Here is a 24,756-nt window from a genome sequence, read left to right as displayed (position 1 = left end):
ATAGTAAGCACTTGAATACCAACATCATCATCATTATTATTATTATTATTATTATTAACAGTGGGCTCATAGTCTAGAAGGGGGTCATGCCAACATTATTATTATCAGTGCTTAGAACAGTGCTTCGCACATAGTAAGCACTTAACAAATGCCAACATTATTATTATCAGAGCTTAGAACAGTGCTTTGCACATAGTAAGCACTTAACAAATGCCATCATTATTATCCCCATTTTCCAGATGAGGAACTGAAGTCCAGAGGAGTGACTTGACCGGAGTCACACACTGGCGGGGCCGGGATTAGAACCCAGGACCTTGGGCTCCAATGCCTGGGCTCAGCCCGGGCCCCTCTTCCAGGGCCTCCTCGCCAAAGGACCGGCCCCCGCCTTCCTCCGAGGGCTGCAGACTCTCAATCAAGCAAGCAATCAATCAATTGCATTTATTGAACGCTTACTGTGTGCACAGCACTGTACTAAACACTTGGGAAGTACAAGTTGGCAACATATAGAGAGTCCCTATCGATCCATCAATCATATTTATTGAGCGCTTACTGTGTGCAGAGCACTGTACTAAGCGATTGGGAAGTACAAGTTGGCCACATATAGAGACGCTCCCTACCCAACAGTGGGCTCACTGTCTAGAAGGGGGAGACAGAGAACAAAACCAAACATATTAACAAAATAAAATAGAATAGATATGTACAAGTAAAATAAATAGAGTAATAAATATGTATAAACATATATACATATATACAGGTGCTGTGGGGAAGGGAAGGAGGTAAGGGGGGGGGGATGGAGAGGGGGACGAGGGGTGATGCGCCCAAAATAGCATCTGGAGCAACCGGATGGGCTCCTTGGGAACCAGAGACTGCTCCTGATCGATCAATCAATCAATCGTATTTATTGAGCGCTTACTGTGTGCAGAGCACTGTACTAAGTGCTTGGGAAGTACAAGTTGGCAACATACAGAGACAGTCCCTACCCAACAGTGGGCTCACAGTCTAGAAGGGGGAGACAGAGAACAAAACCAAACATATTAACAAAATAAAATAAATAGAATAGATATGTACAAGTAAAATAAACAGAGTAATTAATATGTACAAGCATATATACATATATACAGGTGCTGTGGGGAAGGGAAGGAGGTAAGACGGGGGGGGATGGAGGGGGGGACGAGGGGGAGAGGCGATGCGCCCAAAATAGCTTCTGGAGCAACCGGATGGGCTCCTTGGGAACCAGAGACTGCTCCTGATCACCTTCCTCAGTCCCCCATGAGACCATCAATCCATCAATGGCATTTATTGAACACTTGCTCTGTTCAGAGCACTGTATTAAGCACTCACTAGCCCGCTGAAGCTGGCCTTGCTGACCACAGATAAGTTCTCTTATGTACAAAATATTCATTCATTCAGTCAGTCAATCGTATTTATTGAGCGCTTACTGTGTGCAGAGCACTGTACTAAGCGCTTGGGAAGTACAAGTTTGCAACAAATAGAGACGGTCCCTACCCAACAGCGGGCTTACAATCTAGATGCACATCATAGCCTGCTGTGTGACCTTGGGCAAGCCACTTTTCATTCATTCATTCAATCGTATTTATTGAGCCCTTACTGTGTGCAGAGCACTGTACTAAGCGCTTGGGAAGCACAAGTTGGCAACATATAGAGACAGTCCCTACCCAACAACGGGCTCACAGTCTAGGAGGGGAAGACAGACGGCAAAACAAAACGTGAATATGTTTTGTACATATTTGTTACTCTATTTTACTTGTACATATCTATTCCATTTATTTTATTTTGTTAGTATGTTTGGTTTTGTTTCCGTCTCCCCCTTTTAGACTGTGAGCCCACTGTCTCTACAGGGACTGTCTCTATATGTTGTCAACTTGTACTTCCCAAGCCTTAGTCCAGTGCTCTGCACACAGTAAGCGCTCAATAAATACGATTGATTGATTCTCTTGTAATCTCCCCGGCGCTTAGAACGGTGCTTTGCACATAGTAAGCGCTTAATAAATACCGCCATCATCATCCTCATCCCCTCAGAACGCGCGGCCATAACGGCCGAAGGGGGAGACAGGGGGACTCTCATCATCATCAATCGTATTTATTGAGCGCTTACTGTGTGCAGAGCACTGTACTAAGCGCTTGGGAAGTCCAAGTTGGCAACATCTGGAGACGGTCCCTACCCAACAGCGGGCTCACAGTCTAAAAGGGGGAGATGGAGAACAAAACCAAACATACTAACACAATAAAATAAATGGAATAGATAGGTACAAGTAAAATAAATAGAGTCTAAATTCTTTTAGACTGTGAGCCCACTGTTGGGTGGGGACTGTCTCTCTATGTTGCCAACTTGTACTTCCCAAGTGCTTAGTACAGTGCTCTGCACACAGTAAGCGCTCAATAAATACGATTGATTGTCTTGTAATCTCCCCGACGCTTAGAACGGTGCTTTGCACATAGTAAGCGCTTAATAAATGCCGCCATCATCATCATCATTCCCTCAGAACGCGCGGCCATAACGGCCGAAGGGGGAGACAGGGAGACTCTCATCATCATCATCATCATCATCATGATCAATCGTATTTATTGAGCGCTTACTGTGTGCAGAGCACCGTACTAAGCGCTTGGGAAGTCCAAGTTGGCAACATCTCGAGACGGTCCCTACCCAACAGCGGGCTCACAGTCTAAAAGGGGGAGACGGAGAACCAAACCGAACATACTAACACAATAAAATAAATGGAATAGATAGGTACAAGTAAAATAGAGTCTAAATTCTTTTAGACTGTGAGCCGACTGTCGGGTAGGGACTGTCTCTATATGTTGCCACCTTGTACTTCCCAAGCGCTTAGTCTATTTATTTATTTTATTTGTACATATCTATTCTATTTATTTTATTTTGTTAGTATGTTTGGTTTTTTTTTTTTTCCCCCTCTGTCTCCCCCTTTTAGACTGTGAGCCCAATGTTGGGTAGGGACTGTCTCTATATTTCCCAAGCGCTTAGTACAGTGCTCTGCACACAGTAAGCGCTCAATAAATATGATTGATTGATTGATTAGTCCAGTGCTCTGCACACAGTAAGCGCTCAATAAATACGATTGATTGATTAGTCCAGTGCTCTGCACACAGTAAGCGCTCAATAAATACGATTGATTGATTAGTCCAGTGCTCTGCACACAGTAAGCGCTCAATAAAGACGATTGATTGATTAGTCCAGTGCTCTGCACACAGTAAGCGCTCAATAAATATGATTGATTAGTCCAATGCTCTGCACACAGTAAGCGCTCAATAAATATCATTGACTGATTGATTAGTCCAGCGCTCTGCACACAGTAAGCGTTCAATAAATATGATTGATTGATTAGTACAGTGCTCTGCACACAGTAAGCGCTCAATAAATATGATTGATTGATTAGTCCAGTGCTCTGCACACAGTAAGCGCTCAATAAATATCATTGACTGATTGATTAGTCCAGCGCTCTGCACACAGTAAGCGTTCAATAAATATGATTGATTGATTAGTACAGTGCTCTGCACACAGTAAGCGCTCAATACATATGATTGATTGATTAGTCCAGTGCTCTGCACACAGTAAGCGCTCAATAAATATGATTGATGGATTAGTCCAGTGCTCTGCACACAGTAAGCGCTCAATAAATATGATTGATTGATTGATTAGTCCAGTGCCCTGCACACAGTAAGCGCTCAAAAAATATGATTGACTGATTGATTAGTCCAGTGCTCTGCACACAGTAAGCGCTCAATAAATACGACTGATTGATTGATTAGTCCAGTGCTCTGCACACAGTAAGCGCTCAATAAATACGACTGATTGATTAGTCCAGTGCTCCGCACACAGTAAGCGCTCAATAAATATGATTGATTGATTGATTGATTAGTACAGTGCAAATACGATTGATGATGACGAAGGAGGAGGAAAACAGGCGCCTGGCTTACCTCCCGCTCCCAAGCGGCGGCCGATTCTCCTCAGCCGAGGCGAGGCGCGCTCCCCCGTCTCCATAGCGACTGCTTCCTCATGGCCGCTCTCCCCGTTCTCGCGATACTTCCAGCCGCTCGGTCTCCCCCCCCCACCGCTCCCCGCCCGGGCGTTGCTAGGCAACCGAGCCCGCCCCCGATGCTGCTTCCCCCGTTGAGTTTCTCACCTGTCGGAGCCGGGCAGGTCTTCTGGGCGGCGACGGCGGCGGGGCTCGGCTCCCCCAGCCCCGAGAGCCGGCCGAGCCGGCCGAGCGGGCGGGACCGCGGCGCCTGCGCGCTAGCGAAGATGGCCGCCGCCGCCGCCGCCCCCCGCCGCCGCCGCACTTTTTTCAAATCGGCGCTTCCCAGAAGGCCGCGCGCGCGTTTGTAACGAATTTCGGTTCGAGTTTGGATTTTGAGCGCCATTTTCGAGTGGAGAAGCCGGAGCCGCCCGAGCCGCCGACCGGCCGGCCTCCCAGGTAAAACCCTGGGAACGTCCTCCCCCGGGCCCCGAATGCCCCCAATCCCTCCCCCCCTCCGCCCAGCTCGCTCTCTTCCTCCCTTCCAGTCCCTGCTGAGAGCCCACCTCCTCCAGGAGGCCTTCCCAGACTGAGCCCCTTCCTTCCTCTCCCCCTCGTCCCCCTCTCCATCCCCCCATCTTACCTCCCTCCCTTCCCCACAGCACCTGTAGATATGTTTGTACATATCTTTTCACTCTATTTAATTTATTGGTACCTATCTATTCTATTTTATTTTGTTAGTATGTCTGGTCTCCCCCCCTTTTAGACCGTGAGCCCGCTGTCGGGTAGGGACTGTCTCTAGATGTTGCCAATTTGTCCTTCCCAAGCGCTCTGCCCATAGTAATCAATCAATCGTATTTATTGAGCGCTTACTATGTGCAGAGCACTGGGCTGAGCCCTTGGGAAGTACAAATTGGCATCACATAGAGACGGTCCCTACCCAACAGTGGGCTCACAGTCTAAAAGAGTAAGCGCTCAATAAATACGATTGATGATGAGGATGATATAACCCGTCGCCTTCCCGGCGGGCTGTCATCGCCCCCTCCGGGCCCCGTCGCCGGGGAGGGGAAGCCGGAGGGGTCCCCGAAGAGGGCTGGCCGCCCCCTGTCATCATCATCATCAATCGTCTTTATCGAGCGCTTACCATGTGCAGAGCACTGTGCTAAGCGCTTGGGAAGGACAAATTGGCAACATATCACCTCCCTGCCGTCCGGCTCCTTTAGCGAGCCCTTCCCCGCCCCCGTTTCTCCGGCCGGTTCACGGTGGGAAAACAACTTTGTTTTCTTCAACCTGCGGGGGGAGGGAAAAAGCTGTTGGGTAGGGACCGTCTCTATATGTTGCCAATTTGTACTTCCCAAGCGCCTAGTCCAGTGCTCTGCACATAGTGAGCGCTCAATAAATACGATTGATGATGGTTGATTGATAGGGACTGTCTCTCTATGTTGCCAACTTGTCCTTCCCAAGCGCTTAGTCCAGTGCTCTGCACATAGTAAGCGCTCAGTAAATACGATTGAGGATGAAGTCATAAAAGCCAGAGGTCCTCGGTGGATTGAAGCCTCCAGGACTTGAGCCCAATATTGGGTAGGGACTGTCTCTATATGTTGCCAATTTGTACTTCCCTAGCGCTTAGTACAGTGCTCTGCACATAGTAAGCGCTCAATAAGCACGATTGATGATGAAGTCATAAAAGCCAGAGGTCCTCGGTGGATTTAAGCCTCCAGGACTAGAGCCCAATGTTGGGTAGGGACTGTCTCTAGATGTTGCCAATTTGTCCTTCCCAAGCGCTTAGTCCAGTGCTCTGCACATAGTAAGCGCTCAATAAATACGATCGATGAGGATGATGAAGTCATAAAAGCCAGAGGTCCTCGGTGGATTTAAGCCTCCAGGACTAGAGCCCAATGTTGGGTAGGGACTGTCTCTAGATGTTGCCAATTTGTCCTTCCCAAGCGCTTAGTCCAGTGCTCTGCACATAGTAAGCGCTCAATAAATACGATCGATGAGGATGATGAAGTCATAAAAGCCAGAGGTCCTCGGTGGATTCAAGCCTCCAGGACTTGAGCCCAATGTTGGGTAGGGACTGTCTCTAGATGTTGCCAATTTGTCCCTCCCAAGCGCTTAGTACAGTGCTCTGCACATAGTAAGCGCTCAATAAATATGATTGATTGATTGATTCCCCCTCACGAATCCGGGCCGGGGTTGGGGAAGCTTCGGTGAAACTGGGCTTGGGAAGTGGGAGAGTTTTTCGGCCCTGGCTCCGGGATTTGCAAGGTTGCTGCTGCTGTTTTGTTGTGTGTCTCCCCCTTCTAGACAGTGAGCCTGTTTTGGGGTAGGGGCCGCCTTTCATCCATCGTATTTATTGAGCGCTTACTATGTGCAGAGCACTGTACTAAGCGGTATGCTGCCAACTTCCCAGGCGCTTAGTACAGCGCTCCGCACACAGTGGGCGCTCAATAAATACAATCGAGAGAGTGCATGTTTGTTTTCCCTGCGTATGGACGTGGTCCTGCCCCATCATCATCAATCGTATTGAGCGCTTACTGTGTGCAGAGCACTGTACTAAGCGCTGGGGAAGTACAAGTTGGCAACATAGAGAGACAGTCCCTACCCAACAGAGGGCCCACAGTCTAAAAGCTCCAGAAACTTCTAGGCCGTGAGCCCGCTGCTGGGTAGGGACCGTCCCTCTATGTTGCCAACTTGGACTTCCCCAGCGCTTAGTCCAGTGCCCTGCCCACAGTGAGCGCTCAATAAATACGACTGAATGAATGAATAGAAACTAAATGGCGGGGAAAACAAAGTGAGAGAGTGTGTGCGTGTGTGTGTGTGTGTGTGTGCGTGCCTACTTTCATTCCGCCGGTCTTTTTCAGTGGGCCTATCGTTGGTCCGTCGGCCTCTCGAACCCAGACCCGGGGCCCTGCTGAGTGAGTGAGCAGACCGGGATCACGTCGGGGAATCGGTGCCGCTTTAATAGGTGGGACTTGGGGGGGGGGTCGGGGGTCGGGGGGTGTACGCCTCGGCTTTCGGGGAGCTTTTAGGGCAGCGGGGGGTTGGCAGGGAGGTTGTACATATGACTCTATTTATTTTACTTGTACATATCTATTCTATTCATTTTATTTTGTTAGTACGTTTGGTTCTGTCTCCCCCTTTTAGAATGTGAGCCCACTGTTGGGTAGGGACCGTCTCTCTATGTTGCCAATTTGTACTTCCCAAGCGCTTAGTCCTGTGCTCTGCACATAGTAAGCGCTCAATCAATACGATTGACCTCCTTCCCTTCCCCACAGCACCTGTATATATGTTTGTACATATTTATTACTCTATTTTACTTGTACATATCTATTCTGTTTATTTTATTTTGTTAGTATGTTTGATTCTGTCTCCCCCTTTTAGACCGTGAGCCCACTGTTGGGTAGGGACTGTCTCTATAGGCTGCCAACTTGTACTTCCCAAGCGCTTAGTCCAGTGCTCTGCACACAGTAAGCGCTCAATACGATTGACCTCCTTCCCTTCCCCACAGCACCTGTAATATGTTTGTACATATTTATTACCCTATTTACTTATTTATTTTACTTGTACATATCCTATTTTATTTTGTTAGTATGTTTGGTTCTGTCTCCCCCTTTTAGACTGTGAGCCCACCGTTGGGTAGGGGCTGTCTCTATAGGTTGCCAACTTGTACTTCCCAAGCGCTTAGTCCAGGGCTCTGCACACAGTAAGCGCTCAATAAATGCGATGGATGATGAGGAGGAGGAGGGAGGGAGCGGGGCCGTTGTGGCCGCCGGCTGGTCCCAATTCCGACTGTCCGTCCGTCTGTCCGTGCAGCCACCATGCCTCGGAGGAGCGCCAAGGCCGGGCCAGCCCAGAGGAAGCCCGACGGGCAGCAGCTCCGCCCCCCGGAGACGGAACCCCCGGAGCCCCCAGAGCCCGACCCCAACGGCCACACAGGTCAGGGAACAACCACCGCCCAAACCGGGTCCGCCACCCAAGGGGGGACCCCCACACACCCACACCTGCCCTACCCAATCCAACCCCTCCTACGCCACAGTTGGGCTGAATGTGCCCAGGGACCAGAAGGAAAAGTCACTCAGGCCACCACCCCCTCCTCTCTCTGTCTCTCTCTCTCTCTCATCACCCCAGAGCCGATTTTTCAAGCTGCCCTCCAAGGTTTCCTTTTGCGTCCCCATCCCCCCCGCCCCTCCTGTTTTTTCGCCCCTGCAGATCCTCCAAGCGCCCCGTTCGATCATCGAAGTTTAGAAGAGATTTTGGGTAGCATCCCTCCTCCCCCACCTCCGGCGATGACCAATGAAGCGGGAGCGCCGCGCCTCATGATAACTCACATTGTCAACCAGAACTTCAAATCCTACGCGGGGGAAAAAATCCTGGGACCGTTTCATAAGGTATTTGGGGGGTCAATCAATCGGATTTAGGGAGCGCTTACCGTGTGCAGAGCACTGTACTAAGCCCTGGGGAAGGACAAGTTGGCAACATATAGAGACAGTCCCTACTCAATCGTATTTATTGAGCGCTTACCGTGTGCAGAGCACTGTACTAAGCGCTTGGGATGTACAAGTTGGCAACATATAGAGACCCAACAGTGGGCTCACAGTCTAAACGAACGGACCGCCGTCGGCGGAGCCGAGACCCTTTTTTAACACGGGGTGCCGGCTTTGGCTCGAAAAACGAAAACAGCGGGCAGAATGGTTTCTAGATCCTTCGATACCAATCGATTTGACTGTTTTGTGGAACCTCGAGTGGAAAAGATGTTTAGGCGGCGTATGGATTTGGGGGGTTTTTTCCAGTTAGGAGGAGGGGTGGTTTGAGGGGACGGTGAGAAAGCGAAATCTGCAGATCTTCAGGGGGAATTTGACATTAGAATGTTGCTGAGTAATTTTGGCACCCTTATTTTTTTTAAACGCCCGTATTGTAAAACCTGAAAATCCGAGTTCAACCTGAAGTATTTTAATGGGGTTTTTTTGTTTTACCTCTGGCAATAAAAACTAAGCTTTCAAATAATTCGCCATTTCCTGCGCCAGAAGAGACGGCGCTTTAAAACTGTCTGCAGGCGAAGTAACGTATGTTCGTTATTACCTGGGTTCAAGGTGTTAAGTTGTTTGTTTTTGTCTACCACGCAGCGTTTTTCTTGTATCATCGGGCCGAACGGTAGCGGCAAATCAAATGTGATTGATTCGATGCTTTTTGTGTTTGGCTATCGGGCGCAAAAGATCAGATCCAAAAAACTCTCAGTACTGATCCATAATTCTGATGCGCACGAGGACATTCAGAGTTGTACCGTGGAAGTTCATTTTCAAAAGATCATTGATAAGGTAGGGTTCTCCTGCTGTTTATCAGAATATCTGGCGTGTGCTTTATCGTCTTTATCGGGAGCGGGTGAGATCTTTAAAAGTTCCCTTCTTCGAGTGAACCATTTTTCTAAAAACGGTTTGAAGTTTATAAATGAAGTTTATAAATGAAATCGCTCGTGCAGCACTCTATTTGTGAACAAAAATACACCGAAATCTTCCCGCCACAAAACCTTAAAATCCATTTTCCGTATCTGTTTGCCTGTAACCTGGATTCACGTGGTGGCTTATGTTTCTACTGAGCCAGAGTGGTGGTGTGATCTTTATTACCTGAAAACTTTCATGATAAACAGAGTTCCCTGTTTGTTCCATTCATCTTCCTATGCTTCAGTGTTGCACTCAAACTTTCAGAGGCTTGTGTCGCGTGTGCGCATCTGTAGTGATATAAAACGGGTTTTCGTCAGCTTATTGGGTTTCACCTTCAGAACTTTTGAAAGAGTTAAGGATCAAACTGATCCTCGGTTTTCTAGATAGAGAGATAACTGAAAGGGGAGAAGAATGTCATTATCCAGCTAGTTTTCCTACACCAAACCCGGTCGATTAGAAAATTGTGGAGCTTGTTTAATTTAACGAAGATCGGGGGAAATTTTACTTTTAATAATCTTTTGGAAGGTAATAATTTGCAGCTTAAAATTTGCGGCCCGATGCTGCCCTAAGGTGGAACTTAAAACAGTAGGGAAATCGATTTTTGCCTAATAAAATAGAGAAGTGTATTTACCTTCTGTTGCAAATGCAGTGTAAAAAGCTTAGTTTATTGTTTCATAGTCAATCTCAGAAAGAGCTTTCTTCAACAGACCAGAAGCAATCAGTAGGGTAGAGAAAAAGATGCCATGCATCTCGTTCTTGGTGAAGAGGAATCTGACTTAAATTTTCATTTGAAAAATGAATTTGTAAAATCGACTTTGTAGAAATGTATGCTAGTCTTCAAAACTCTTCGTTTGATTGACTTCTTAGTATTGACATTTTGCGATGTGAAAACTTGAAGTGATTTTTTTTTGTCCTTTTCCCCCTTTCTCAAATGTACATGGTCTTGAAAAAACAATTGATTATTAACTAAGATAACCAAGAATGTTTAATTTGTCATCCAAGTACTCTTAAAATTTCTATTATTCTTTTGCAATATTCAGTCCTGTATCTCACCATTTTAACCCTCTTTGTCCCTGTTCTCCCTCAGATCAGGTGACCCATCTTTTGAGGGACAAACTAATGGTTTTAACAAATGAGGACTTTTAAAATAAGTTGACATGCCTCTGTTACCGTTCTCTGAGGGAGACCTCTTTTTTTTGGTGGGTGGGGGGAGGTGGGTAGCTTTTGTTAAATATTATAAAGATATTTTATTATTTTTTCAAAGAAAAGTAACCGGGGTAAAATAGGGAAGATTAATAAATAGCCTGAGTCGAAGCAAGTTTTTGAAGAGTGCCTTGCTGTCTGGGTTGCTTTTGAAGAGTGCCTTGCTGGTTTTGTGTGGTTTTTTTGTTTTGTTTTTGTTTTGTGTATTGTTCAGGAAGCATACACTCTGCTTGTTTAGCGAGGTGTGCATATTTCTTTGAAATTCACGTTAAGCCTTAGAACTGGAAGCTAAAGTGCTGTTTGTCTAGTAACAGCAGGAAAAGAGGGCATAGTTTTATTAGGAGTGAAATCTGAAGTAGCCCTATGACTTAATGCTAACAATTGTTTTTCTGGTTTTGTTTTTCCTCAAAACAGGAAGGAGATGATTATGAAGTCATTCCTAACAGCAATTTCTGTGTATCCAGAACTGCCTACAGAGATAATACTTCTGTCTACCACATCAGTGGGAAGAAAAAAACATTCAAAGATGTTGGAACTCTTCTTCGGAGCCATGGAATTGACTTGGATCACAACAGATTTTTAATCTTACAGGTAAGTGTGGGGGCAGTTAGTTTCGGAGAGTACTAACAGTGCACGTGGGGTGGTGGTGTGCTTTTTAGAACCAAAGTAGGTTGTTTTTTTGTTTCTGTAAAGAATCCTGCATGTGGAGGCCTTAGACTACTATAGCAGCACATCATGGTTTGCATGGTATAGCCAAGATGCGAATCATTATTTGCTGCTTTAGAAATTTAAGGAAAAGAAACCATTCAAGACATGGCTTATTTCATAATTTTCCTGACATTGGGGCGAACAGAAGAACTGACATACTCATTACGCTCTAGCAGCACGTAAATATTGGTGTAGTGAAGTCTTAAACCCCAATATTATTGTGCTGCTTTAGCGTGATAGGGAGTCTGCAGCATGCTTACATTGAATATTTTTGTGTTGGCATCTTTTGCTGGTTTTCTCCCTGCTCTTCCCCTTTATTAACTCGAATATGTTCAACTAAGACTGTGTACATGCAGAGTGAAAGGATTCATCTTGGCCCTGTGTCTTTGTGGGGCTAAACCACTATGAACTTAAAATTGATCTTTTAAAATGCATCATCTCTTAAATGAAAGCTTTAGCAGGGAAGAAAATTAGCATTCTGACTCCATGACATTTAAAGCTGCCGAGTTGAAAAAGGAGTAAAGTGTGTTACCTGGTATTTTTCCTGAAATTGATCTTGAAAAGTATTCACTTCCCTTTGGAAATGCATTTAGTGCCCAGTTATTCCCTCCTTATCCTGCTCTTGGCAGGTCAGATATTTTATTGGGTATTTCATAGCTTAAAAAAAAAAGATGCCTAATCTTGGGAAGATAATATAAGTTTCATGAAGGGGTGGCCACCGTTTTTCATAGGGATTTAGTTTCATTTTTGTTAAAGAATCTGTTTTTCGCACAAGTGAGCCTTGAACTTTTCTCTTCACTTGGGGTCCTGGGGAAAATTGCACTTCCTTTGGTTCTGTCTAGCTTCCCATCCGTCCTCCATGTTTAAAGCCAGGCTTTTAGATATCCAGTTATATTTGCGGATTTCTAAACTCTTTCTGGGCCCCTCCCCCGCACCCAAGAATCACTAGAGGCATATTACAACAAAAGCTCAATATGTGATGGAGTAGCAATAAATGCAAGTCTTTTGATTTGCTCAACTATATTTTAAATTAATTGAGTAGGTATGAATGTTTTAAGGTGTCTCCCCTATTTTCCTTTGGTTTGATGAATCCTTCAAAGCGCCCCCAACAGGAGCCGGGCAAAAATTATTAGTAAAGTTTTTCTATTTTAACTCTTGCCATGCAGTAAATCCTGGGAATAAGAAAAGTGTATTAGAATGTAGTTCTTCCGTTGAGGGAAAATTATGGAGTGGAGTTTTTTGGGGTTTTTCTCCTAAGTAATGGGTGGTGATAAGAGGATGCCCTAATTCAAGTATGCATGTAAACATTTTTGCTTTCTCCCTCCCCCCACTACGTGCACTATGGAGAGTTCTTGTTTATTTCAGTTAAACTTACCCTTAATTCACGTGTTGTGCTTTGATTCGTCTTTGTCTCAAAACCCATTATTGGACTATTAAAGCTTTTTTTAATTTGAAAGGATTTTCATTTTTTCCAAATGTAGTGAAGATAATTGTTGCCTAACCACCAGTGAAGCTAAAAATTATTGAAAAGGATATTGTGAAGAAAACTGTGGGTGGTTGTTTTCTTTTTTTCCCCTCCCCTCCCTCCTCCCACAATATTTAAGGTGTGATCTGGCTCTTTTTTTGTACCAGGACTTAATTGAGTTAATTGGAAGTAAAATAATTTATTTCCCATGCCAGTCTGTGTTAGACTTTCCGGCCGCTCATTCACAAAACATCTTCTACAGTTCAGTGGGGGGAAAAAAAATGATGACTGACAAACAAGTTTGTGCTTACCAATAGTCTTCCCTAATTTCACTTTCTCTTCCTGCTACACCGTCATTTTAATTCTCTGCATTTTTTTTTCTTGTCTCATTCTTGGCTCCTTTTGCTTTTCTTTAGGGTCAGCCATCAGTTTTTATGTACCTAATGGCTAAAGAAGGAAGCAGTCTAAAACTTCATTATTGCCCATCCAAGTATAAAGCACTTTTCTCTCTTCAGCTGTCTCTGTGTTTAAAGTGGAGGACGGTTTTAACTGACTAAACTAGTTTTCCCATTTTCAAAGACCCAGTCAACCCACAAATGGATATGTCTGCGTGGGCCAAACACGTCTTGAAAAATCATTTTTAAGGAGAAAGGTGTATTTTTAGTCCAAATATGGAAGTTTCATATTTACCATTTTGTTTGCCCCTAATATTAGCAGAGATTGTGTTGCAGAGTCCAACATAAGTCATCCTCTAGACGGTAAGCTTGTTACGGATGGGGGCGTGCTTACTAAAGCGCTTAGTACGGTGCTCTGCACATAGCGCTCAATAAATACCCTTGATTGATTGTTTTTCTGAACCTGCTTCGGGTACCGTGATATCAGCACATCATGGCGCTGATGCATGCTTTTAGACGTTCCTGCTACCCCAACAGTTTGACCTCCACCCCACCTCCTCTCACGCCTCTGCTTTCCTGCATGATCTCAGGGTGGTGCCCAGGGTTGCGGTGGACTGGTAGGAAGGGAAAAAGGCAAAGAATGGAGAACCAATGTTCCCAAGCAGCAGTTGTCAATTGTTGTCAGTAAGGAGGCAAGTCTGAAGACACAGTCTAAAGTTATAACCACCCTGACTGCATAGGCCCACTCTCCATCCTGCTGAATTGTAACAACAACAAAATACTACTAGTAAGAAAGCCCTGATAGCACTGTGAGAACAAAGGAGGCTTCTTGGGAATTTTGAACCCAACTGTACTAGGAATATACTCCCAGCGCGCCTCATAAAATAGGGAACCATAAAAACAGCCGACTCCTGTATAATGTGATTTTTTTGGTAAGTGTTTTAATGGAACCCAGTAGTAGAATTAGGGAGTATGTGGTGTCAGAAGACCGTACATTTATACGTTTGTATGCATTGATAGTCAAGGCATGAGCGGGTGTTTTTAACAAGGGGTTCTTTAAGAATACACAACCTGTGTTGCCTGAGAACCGACTAGTACATAAACACGCATAAAAGACTCACACCTAGCTGTTTCTGAATTTTCCTTTATTAAATAAGAATAATAATGATTATTATGGTACTTCTTAAGCGCTTACTGTGTGCCAAGCACTGTTCTAAGCACTGGAGTAAAACCAAGGTACTCAGGTTGTCCCACGTGGGGCTCACAGTCTTAATCCAGATTTTACAGATAAGGTAACTGGAGCACAGAGAAGTTAAGTGGATTGCCCAAGGTCACAGAGCAGACAAGTGGCGGGGCTGGGATTAAAACCCATATCCTCTGACTCCCAAGCCTGTGATCTTTCCACTAAGCCACTCTGCTTCTCTAATACAAGATGGAATCGGGTATCCACAAATTTCTAGTGGGCCTTAGAAAAGTGTCTCCTGTACTAAAGCCCCTGACTGCACTGAGGGGACAAAGTAGTGTTCACTGTGAAGAAAACACTTGGCGGAGGAACGTTTCTGTAAAATAGCCTCAGCATTAGAGGGCTGTGGTTGAGAATGAATGGGAGTAGTTCCTGGGATAAGCCCCCGAATCCCTGAGGAGAAGTAGAGAGAGTCGGGAGCGGTGATGTAGTGAGCTGGCTCGGTTGGTCAGGGAGGCCGAGGGCCTGCAGAGCAGACTTCCAAACCCATTTGCACACCAATGGGGGACAGATCCCATTCAAACTTTTATTATTATCAAGTGCCGTCGAGTCGTTTCCGATTCATAGGGACCCCATGGATATACTCTCTTCACAAAGTCCTGTCCTCCGCCATAATCCACAACCTTTCTAGTGGTTCTTCCGTGATCGTTGTTACTGTCTCTGTCCATCTAGCTGCTGGTCTGCCTCTTCCTCGTTTTCCCTGGACTTTTCCTAGCCATTAGTGTCTTCTCCAGAGAATGAGTCCTCCTGATTATGTGTCCAAAATATGCTAATCTAAGTCGAGACATGTGGCCTTCCAAAGACCACTTTGATTTAATTTTCTCTGAAATCCATTTGTTTGTCTTTCGGGCGGTCCTTGGTATATGCGAAAGCCTTCTCCAACCCCACATTTCAAAAGAATCGATGTTCTTTCCATCCTGTTTTTCCACTGTCCGGCTTTCGGATCCATGCACTGTCACTGGAAATGCCATAGACCTATAGAGGCTCAGATTTCACCCACCTGCCTATCTCATTCTTAGGCAGTTTTGCAAAACGCTAAACCGGTCAGGGCTTTCGTCCTTTTCCTGCAGCCCCACTCTGGAGCCAACTTTCCTGCTGCCGTGCAACCAGAGATGGCAGCAACCAGGAGGGGCCCTTGACCTCTCTCTCCTTCGGCCCTGTTGCATTTTCTCCTATTTCCAAGACATCCTCTTCACTGTAAGGTCACTGTGGGCAGGGAACATGTCCACTAATTCTGCTGTATTGTTCTCTCCCAAGCGCTTAGTACAGTGTTCTGTACCTAATAAGCTCTCAGCAAATGCTGTCGATTGATTTATCTCTGCAATGAATGCTCTGCCAGCATCTTAAACTCCATGTATCCAAACCAAAACTACTTCTTCCTCTCTTCCTCCCAAATCCCTCCTCAACTTAACTTCCCATCAGCGTTGACCCTCCATCCTTCTCGCCTCTCAAACCTGCAACCGTTTCCTTCACTAGTCTCTTTCTGTCTCTCAACCCCCATATTCAGGCCGCCACTGAAACCTGTCAGTTCTCCCTTGGCAGCATCTCCAGAATCTGCATCTTTCTCTCCACCTAAACCGCTATGACTAGGACCGCTAGAGAAACAGCATGGCATAGTGGATAGAGCACAAACCTGGTAGTCAGAAGGTCATGGGTTCTAATCCTGACTCCGCCATTGACTGCTGTGTGACCTTGGGTGAGGAGTCACTTCACTTCTCTGGGCCTCAGTTACCTCATCTGTAAAATGGGGATTAAGATGTGAGTCCCTCTTGGGACAACCTGACTACCTTGTATCTATCCCAAAACTTAGAATAGCGCCTGGCACGTAGTAAGCACTTAACAAATACTGTAATTATTATTATTATGACCCAGTTCCGAGCACTTGTCGTATTCCACCTCCACTCCTGTTTCAGCCTCCTCGCAGACCTCCCTGCCTCCAGCTTCTCCCCTCTCCGTATGGTTCATTCAGTTGTCCAGATCACTTTCTAAACACTTGTTCCGCACACATCTCCCCACTCCTCAATAAATTCATATGGCGTGCTCATTCTTGTTGACCTCAAGCAGTCAGTCCTCACCACTGACCTTCCTTCGGTCAGCCCTCTCCCTCCTACTTACCCACTCTTCTCTCACTCTTTTTTTTTTTTAAGGGTATTGGTTAATCATTTGCTATGTGTCAGGCACGGTACTAAACACTGGGGTAGTTACGAACTTAATCAGGTTGGAAACCGTCCATCTCTCTTGGGGCTCTTCATTTTGCAGATGAGGTGACAGAGGCACAGAGAAGTTAAGTGACTTGTCCAAAGTCACACAGCAGAGAAGTGGCGGAGCCCGGATTAAAACCCAGGTCCTTCTGATTCTCGGGCCCTTGCTCTGTCCACTAGGCCAAGCTGTTTCTCACTGCATCCCGCATCTTGCCTGTGACCTCTTGTTCAGTCCCTCTCCCTTAATATCGGGTAGATCACACAGCTCTCCCTACCTTCAGAGCCCTCTGAAATCCTCTCTCCCAGAGCCTTCCCCATTAATTTCTAAACTCCCCCTGCTTCTCTCACCAACTGACATGTTCTAGACTGTGAGCCCACTGTTGGGTAGGGACCGTCTCTATATGTTTCCAACTTGTACTGCCCAAGCACTTAGTACAGTGCTCTGCACACAGTAAGCGCTCAATAAATACAATTGATTGACATGTCTGCACTTCCCAACCAGCTAAACATCTAAGTACCTAGAACCTAATGTATTCATTCAGTCATTCAGCTGTATTTCCTGAGCGCTTACTGTGTGCAGAGCACTGTACTAAACGCTTGGAAAGTACAGTTCAGCAGTAGAGACAATCCCTTACCACCCCAGGCTTACAGTCTAGAATGGGGAAGACAGACATCAAAACAAGTAAACAGGCATCAAGGTAAATAGATAGAATTATAGATATATACAAATCAAAACATAGCATCTTATTCTTAACCCACTTAATTAACCATTCTGCTGTATTGTTCTCTCCCAAGCGCTTAGTACAGTGTTCTGTACCTAATGAGCTCTCAGCAAATGCTGTCGATTGATTTATCTCTGCAATGAATGCTCTGCCAGCATCTTAAACTCCATGTATCCTCTTCTTAACCATTCTTAATTAAGCACTAATTCATTTGCATATGCCCTCTTCCTTCATTGTAACTATAATTTGTTGTCTCTTTTTTTAATGATATTTGTCAAGTGCTTTCTATGTGACTGGTGCTGATCTACGCGCTGGGGTAGATACAGGTTAAGTCGTTGGACAGTCCCGGTCCCATATGAGGCATCCCGTCCAAATAAGAGAAAGGAGGTATTTAATCCCCATTTTACAGTTGAAGAAATTGAGGCACAGAGATGTGAAGTGACTTGCCCCAAGATCACAGAACAGACAAGTGGCGGAGCCAGAATTAGAACCCAGATCCTGTGGCTCCCAGACTCCTACTCTTCCCAATAGGCCACGCTGCTTCCTGTTTGTCCCCCCTGCTAGACTGTAAGTTCTTTGAAGGCAGAGGTCAGGTTTATTTAGTTCCGTAATACTATTGCTCTCCTCCCGGCTCTTATTAGAGTACTTTAGCATGCAAGCAGACACTCGATCAAACCCGTTGATTACTTAATTGGGGCTGACATGGCAGAAGGTGAGTATTTGCCTCTCTTCATGAGAGGGTATGAAAGTGTGTGCCTACCTCTATAAAGTGGATAACAGTCATTAAAGTGTTTTGCGGGGAATGTGTCTACCTACTCTTGTATCGTGCTCCCCCAAGCACCGGGTACAGTGCTCTGCACACAGTAATAACGTGTAATAAATATAATTGATTCATTGACTGGTTGATCTGTGGGGCTAGTGTAGGGTTTTTTGTAGTTTGGCATTTTCAAAATACAGAAATAATTTAATGATTTCCAATATTCTTAATTTTCTAGAAACCATCTGAATGTTTAGTTGGTTTATCTGATCTGAAATAACTTTTATGTATGCTAAAATAGATTTGAACTAATTTCTGAAAAGTGAATAGAGGGGTCTTCTTTGAGCATTTAGCTTCAATTTATTGGTAAAATTTAGTACTTAAGATAAAGGTGCAATCGGATGGACTTTTGTGTTCCTTGGTAACTCCAGCCATTTATCACTGAAAATGACTTTTGGGGTTTTTTTTTGTTTTTTAAACACAGACCATAGGGCCACAACTCCTAAACTAATCATTCCATTCTTAATTGCCTGCAAGGTGAACTGGGAGATCATTTATAAGATCATTTTATGCTTAACAGGTGGATTTGATTGAAATCTGTTATCAGACAACTTCAGTTGAATTAACTAATCAGTGGCATTTATGAGCAGAGCATTGCACTGAGCGCCTGGGGAAAGTACAATAAGTAGACATGATCCCTATCAAGGAGATTGCAATCAATCGATCAAATTTACTGAGCACTTACTGTGTGCAGGACAGTGTGCTAAGCACTTGGGAGAGTACAACACAATGCTATAATGGACACATTCCCCTCCCAATGTGACCTTACAGTCTAGAGACAGTTTGCAATCTCCTTTTATATGGCAGTTATGCAACTGTCTTTTGTTGGTGGAACTCTTGCTTGTTATTCTGAATTTGAAAGCGACCTGGATTTTGTATCTTAGAATAAACTCTTTAAAACCCTGTTTTTCAACGTTTTCTTTGGATTATTTTTGCAGCTACAGTAGACAACAGAGTTGTGATTTAGTTATTAAAGTCGTAGGCATTTGAACTTAGGAAGACAATTTCTAGACTCTGAGCCCGTTGGTGGGTAGGGATTGTCTCTGTTGCCGAATTGCGCTTTCCAAGCGCTTAGTACAATGCTCTGCACACAGGTAAATACGATCGAATGAAGGAACCACTGTGACCAGCAGCAACGGCTCTTTAAGTGATTTGATTTAGCAAGCCATGGTATTTTAGTTATTTTTCTTTTACAACAGACACGTTTTAATCTACCTTCCCCTCTTCCTCACATCTACTCTACCAACAAGAATTGGTTTGAAATTGTGCACATTTCATTCATTCATTCAATCGTATTCATTGAGCGCTTACTTGGCAACATAGAGACAGTGACATTTAGAGAGAGGAGTTATTTGTTGGTGTTGAACCAAATTGGGAGAGAGAGAGAGAGTTGGTTTTATGGGTAGCCGATCAGACCTTTTATCTCTCTTCTCCACATACTGTTGGTAAGGGTGTTATCTGTAGAAACACCAATCTGCTGTTCAGAAACTCAAACGTGGATGTGCATTGGGATCTTCTCCATCTGAGGATTGATTCTCATTGGTTAGAAGACTTCTTTAATCTCGATTAATCTTTAGCAGAGCCTCTGCGAGCCCAATAAGATCGACCTAATGTATTACTTGATCTTGCAGTGTGTTTGTAAAACTTTTCTAAAGCGATTACTTGAATGCGTTATCTTGAAGGATATAATTAAAAGCTGAAATTCCAGTTCTGTGATCCTATCTTTTTGCTTTCCCATCATGAAGTAAGTCTGGGTTCTTTAAAAGATCTTAACCAAAACATATTCAATTCAACAAAAATGGAGTCAAGCAAGAACTACACCACTCTTTGTGTAAAACATTCTTTTTTTTCCTACCCGTCCTTGATGATCATTGTGTAAATGCATCTACTTCCGTGTTTCTTTGTATCTGGTTAAGGGGATCTGTTTGCCCCAAATAACTGCTGCTCCTTTTGTGATTTTTGTTCAGATACCATTTGCAACTTAAACCCCTTTGATTAACTCAATCTTTAGGTAGGACTAGTAACAAATGCCATCACTACAATTATTACTAGTGATTAATGTTTACCTTTTATTTACCTGAATTAATTAATTTAGATGGAGATGTTTGTGGTTTAATTCTACATACATGCCTCCAATATCTTTTAGCAATTGCTGCACTGAGTTTTTTGGATCTCATTTCCAGTATGTTGTTCAGAGATTCTGATGGTACAGAATATGTATTTTACAGGTACAAATAGTGCTGATGTCTCTTCTGATTTTTTAAAAATTCTTGCCTGTCTAGTTCCCATATTACATTTTTAAAAGCAGGTTTCTGCTTTTTAAATTTTTTTGAAAGCTGAGAGATGATTTTTATATTACTGCCAATTATTTTTAAAACCTAAACCTTTGTGGTTTGTTATATCTAGATCAAATACAGTTAAAGTTTGGGTTACATAAAAACAACTTCTGCTTTGGATTTGTTTGGACATGTCTGAGTTTAATTCCCAGAAGACTTGTGAAGTAAGAATATTAAAGATAAGCCAAAATGCTTTTCTGATTTTTTTTTTATTTGTATGATTAATTGTTATGTTGGGACATTTGAGGTCATCAATCTATCTGGGCACTGCTCTGAAGAATTGGTTTTTGTGTGTGTGTGTTTTTTTTTTCCTAAAGAATTGCTTGAACAGCATTGGTTTTTGGGAATTCTGTGTTGAATTTGGTTAGTAATGATTTGGTTAATATACACCCGTTCTAGAGGGATATCTTAGGGAAGCTTGAGGATTTTTTAAATTTTTTAAAATTTTATTTTATTTTATGGTCTTTTTCCTGGTATTTATATGAACTCATTAAAGAAAGGCAATTTTGGAAATATAGTTGACTGAAATCCTTAGAATCGATTTGAACTGCGTGATCTTGACGATTTTCCTACTAAAAATCCAGACAAGAATGTATACATAGATTAATAAAATATTTTTTTAGTCATATATAAAAAGTCAAAGGGCATCTTGAAGAATATGCTAGTTTTTTCATGCCATTGAATGGGAAGGGAGGTTTGTTTGTTTTTATCTGGTCATCATAAATTTCATTCAAGTGGTTTTGCAGTAGGTATTCAAAGTATCACATAGAGATTTCTAGGCTAAAGTTAAATAAGATTTTAAGCTATGCATGTTACAGTGCTCTTGCGATGGTTTTTTCAACTGGATTTCATAGCTGATTTTATCCCACCCTCTTCTGAGGAATACTCAAATTATGATGTTGAATATATCAGTTGAATCAAAGCTTTCCTCTCCTGAATGTGATAGGATTGAGATGAGCTGAAAATCTAGGAGGAACAAAATTGGGGAAAAAAAATCAGAAAGCTATCAAAAAAAGTTAGATATGGGAAATTTATTTAAATGGACTGGTGATGCTTTTCCTAATTCAGACCCCTCTCTAAAGCTGAACTAATATAAACATGCACTTTTAAATGTTTTCTTTCACCAAATCAGGAAAAAAAAAACTAATGTAACTTTGAATTTGTACTTTAAGTTTTCTTTAAAGAAACTGCCAAGAAAAAGTAAAAAAAATCACCATGTAAACTTGTACTCAAATATAGTGCATTTTTAATATTCCTAACCACATTTGAGAAAACTTGTGGAACATATCACTTTATTTCAAGTGACAGTGATGGATTTCAGTTTTGTAAATTAGAATTTTGATCTTAGATCATATAAAACTATCTCTCTTTGTACACAGGAAACAAATATCTATTTTTGGTGTTCTTTATTTTGGGGAGGAAAAGGAGATGGCATATCCTGGAATAAAACTTAGCCCATGAGTCTTTAGCCCAAGTTATTTTTTTTCCTTTACATTGACCCTCCTCCGCTTACTGAATTTCTGCATTTGCTTGTTTCTTAGTCGTTGAACTCTTTAATGGTAAAATAAGTAAACAATGAATTGTGTCTGGTAAAGCATGCGGTAGGGTAGGTTGGAATGAGTATTATCCAAATGTCACAAGAGAAACTGGCGGGGGACGTGGCAGGGGAAACAAATCAAGATGGTAGGATGTATCCAACCCCTTTATGTGTGATAGAAGGGATTCCTAGGGCTTTGGTGATACGTTGACCTAAGGCAACAGTGACGGTAACCTTACATTTTGCCACTGGCACTGTGTCTCATTCTACAAGCCACCTAGCATATCGTTGCGACACGAGTCTTTTAACAAACTTATCATCCCAGGGAGTTTTCAAAAGCACTTTTGATTTATGTTGTTAGCCTCAGTTCTTTGGATATAGAGTTTCTTTGTATAGTGAATTTTAGACTTGCTTTTAAAGCTAATGCAGATCGGTATTTTCTCGGCCTGTAAAAATACAAGTCTATGCTGTGATAGATTAGGTAAGGTTTGGCCCAGGCAATATCGATATGTAAAAGTTAAGTTCAGGGGTCCTGAAAAATTGTGATATTTACTAATTTGTGTTTCCCTTTAAGATGCTACAGTACGGTAATTCTTATTTTTCAGTTCTAAATTAACTAAATGAATGTCTGTTCTATGTTCACGAATTTATTATAATGTAGCTATGACTTAAACTCTTTTAAAAAGTCGACAGTAGCCATTCCCCAGAAAATAGGCCTACCTCATTTAGGTGTTATGATTCATGAGTAGAGATTTGAAACCGTCTGGTCAATAGTTCCATTATGTGACAGATGAAAGTACTTGAGAACAGAGGAGCCCTCTAAGTAGCATATTCATGATCTGTGTTGAATGTTTAAACTGTTCATTGTCAGGAAGGAGCAGAGTTGAATTAATCAGTATATGTTCTTTTCTCCAAACCCAGCTGCTTACTGATGATAAAGTGACTGTGACAGTTGTCCTGAATCTGTGCCAAATAATTGGCTAGGAACTAGAGTTGTCGTATTTATTGGGCACTTTGTACAGGATACTGTACTAAGCTCTCCATTTGACTGTACTAAGCACTCCTTCATTTGATTGTAAACTTACTGGGGGCTGGGCTCAGGTCACCCTCCAACATCTCGCTTTGTACAGTCAAGTGTTTAGTACAGTGATTTGCGCACAGTAAGTGCTCAATAAATACGATCGAGTGCCTCAAATTTAGCGTGCCCAAAGGGAGGTCAGGCCGAGCCAGGGTTTTGGACTGGATGTGAGTCTGTTGTCTTAAGGTTGGCGAGCCACCAAATTCAGCCTGTCTGGGGCTCTAGTTAATGTTCCTCTCTCCCTCCTGTGGTTTGGTGTCTCTTCCAGATCTGTGCCAAAGTTGAGTCCTATCCCATTTACGTATTGGTCCACATTTCCTGTTTGGCAGCTCTCCCCTAAACTACCTTTCTTTCTCTCGCTGTCTCTCTTTTCTTTCTTCTTTTTGCAATGTAAGTTTTTTTTACAGAAATAAACGTGTAAGCCTTCTAACATATTGCCCTGATCAGAGAAGTCTTGTACGTGTGTGGGTGAACCCAGTGGTCCATATCAGACCTAAAAAATGACCCAACTGTGTTTGAACTAGAGTTGCACACACCTTCCTCCCATTTCTCCCTTCTTACCCATTTACCTACCCACCTCCTTCTCCTTGGGTAGAGCCTGAGGGGACTGGCTGCCATTGCTGGAGCTTGGGAAGTGTGCAAACTATGTGCAGTTGTCCCAATAATAATAATGATGATGGTATTTGTTAAGCGCTTACTATGTGCAAAGCACTGTTCTAAGCGCTGGAGGGGTTACAAGGTGATCAGGTTGTCCTGCGTGGGGCTCACAACCTTCATCCCTATTTTACAGGTGAGGTAACTGAGGCACAGAGAAATGAAGTGATTTGCCCAAAGTCACACAGTTGACAAGTGGAGGAGTCGGGATTAGAACCCATGACCGCCAACTCCCAAGCCTGGGCTGTTTCCACTGAGCCACGCTGCTTCTCTATAGGAAGCTGGTTTTGTAGGGGAGGTTGTAGTAATAATGATCAATCAGTCAATCGTATTTATTGAGCGCTTACTATGTGCAGAGCACTGTATGATAATACAATGAATGTAAATAATGTAATGATACTAGTAGTAGTAGTATTTATTAATTATTCAGTGTGTGCAGAGTGCTGTACTAAGTGCTGAGAAAGATTATACAGGTGGAAACGCGACCCAGTCCTCAGGGGGCTCACATTCTGAAAATATAAGTGGGAAGGAGGGACTCGTGGCAGACACAGAAATAACTGTGATATTTAAGTGCTTACTATGTGCCAAGCAATGTACTAAGGCCCTGAGTTAGGTACAAGAGAATCAGGTCCCACATGGGACTCACAGTCTGAGGAGGAGGGAGAACAGGTATTGAATCCCCATTTTACTGATGAGGGAAACTTAGGCACAGAGAAGTTAAGTGACTCACCCAAAGTCACCCAGCAGGTACGTGGCACAGCCAGTATTAGAACCAGGTCGTCTGACTGCCATGCCTGTGCTCTTTCCACTGGGCCACACTGCTTCTCTAAAGAGAAGATGAAACAAAACACTAAGACACCATAAAGATGTGGACCAAAAAAGAAGACAAAATAGAAACCACTATACTAACTATATTTACTAATTGTATATATAGTAATGTGAACTTTCCACACATTTGCATGGA

At 43.4% G+C, this 24,756-nt stretch overlaps 2 protein-coding genes across 2 annotated transcripts in view; one reads left to right on the top strand and one right to left on the bottom strand.

The window, feature by feature from the left end:
• IFT80 (intraflagellar transport 80) overlaps positions 1-4,027 on the bottom strand; it is a 184,130-nt gene extending 180,103 nt beyond the window's left edge. The window contains exon 1 of the mRNA XM_038749271.1: positions 3,955-4,027. The gene's annotated coding sequence lies outside the window, so the exon portion shown is untranslated. The remainder of the gene's footprint in view (positions 1-3,954) is intronic.
• A 400-nt stretch (positions 4,028-4,427) lies between these two features.
• SMC4 (structural maintenance of chromosomes 4) overlaps positions 4,428-24,756 on the top strand; it is a 77,725-nt gene continuing 57,396 nt past the window's right edge. Inside the window, exons 1-6 of the mRNA XM_038747939.1 lie at positions 4,428-4,451; positions 6,857-6,960; positions 7,809-7,931; positions 8,205-8,383; positions 9,119-9,310; positions 11,051-11,227. Coding sequence (XP_038603867.1) covers positions 7,814-7,931; positions 8,205-8,383; positions 9,119-9,310; positions 11,051-11,227 — 666 coding nt within the window. The 5' untranslated portion in view covers positions 4,428-4,451; positions 6,857-6,960; positions 7,809-7,813. The remainder of the gene's footprint in view (positions 4,452-6,856; positions 6,961-7,808; positions 7,932-8,204; positions 8,384-9,118; positions 9,311-11,050; positions 11,228-24,756) is intronic.

This window comes from Tachyglossus aculeatus, chromosome 1 (assembly GCF_015852505.1).
Source record: "Tachyglossus aculeatus isolate mTacAcu1 chromosome 1, mTacAcu1.pri, whole genome shotgun sequence".
Lineage (NCBI taxonomy): Eukaryota > Metazoa > Chordata > Mammalia > Monotremata > Tachyglossidae > Tachyglossus > Tachyglossus aculeatus.
The sequence above is the reverse complement of the archived record's forward strand: the minus strand, read 5'-3'. Positions and strand labels throughout refer to the sequence as shown.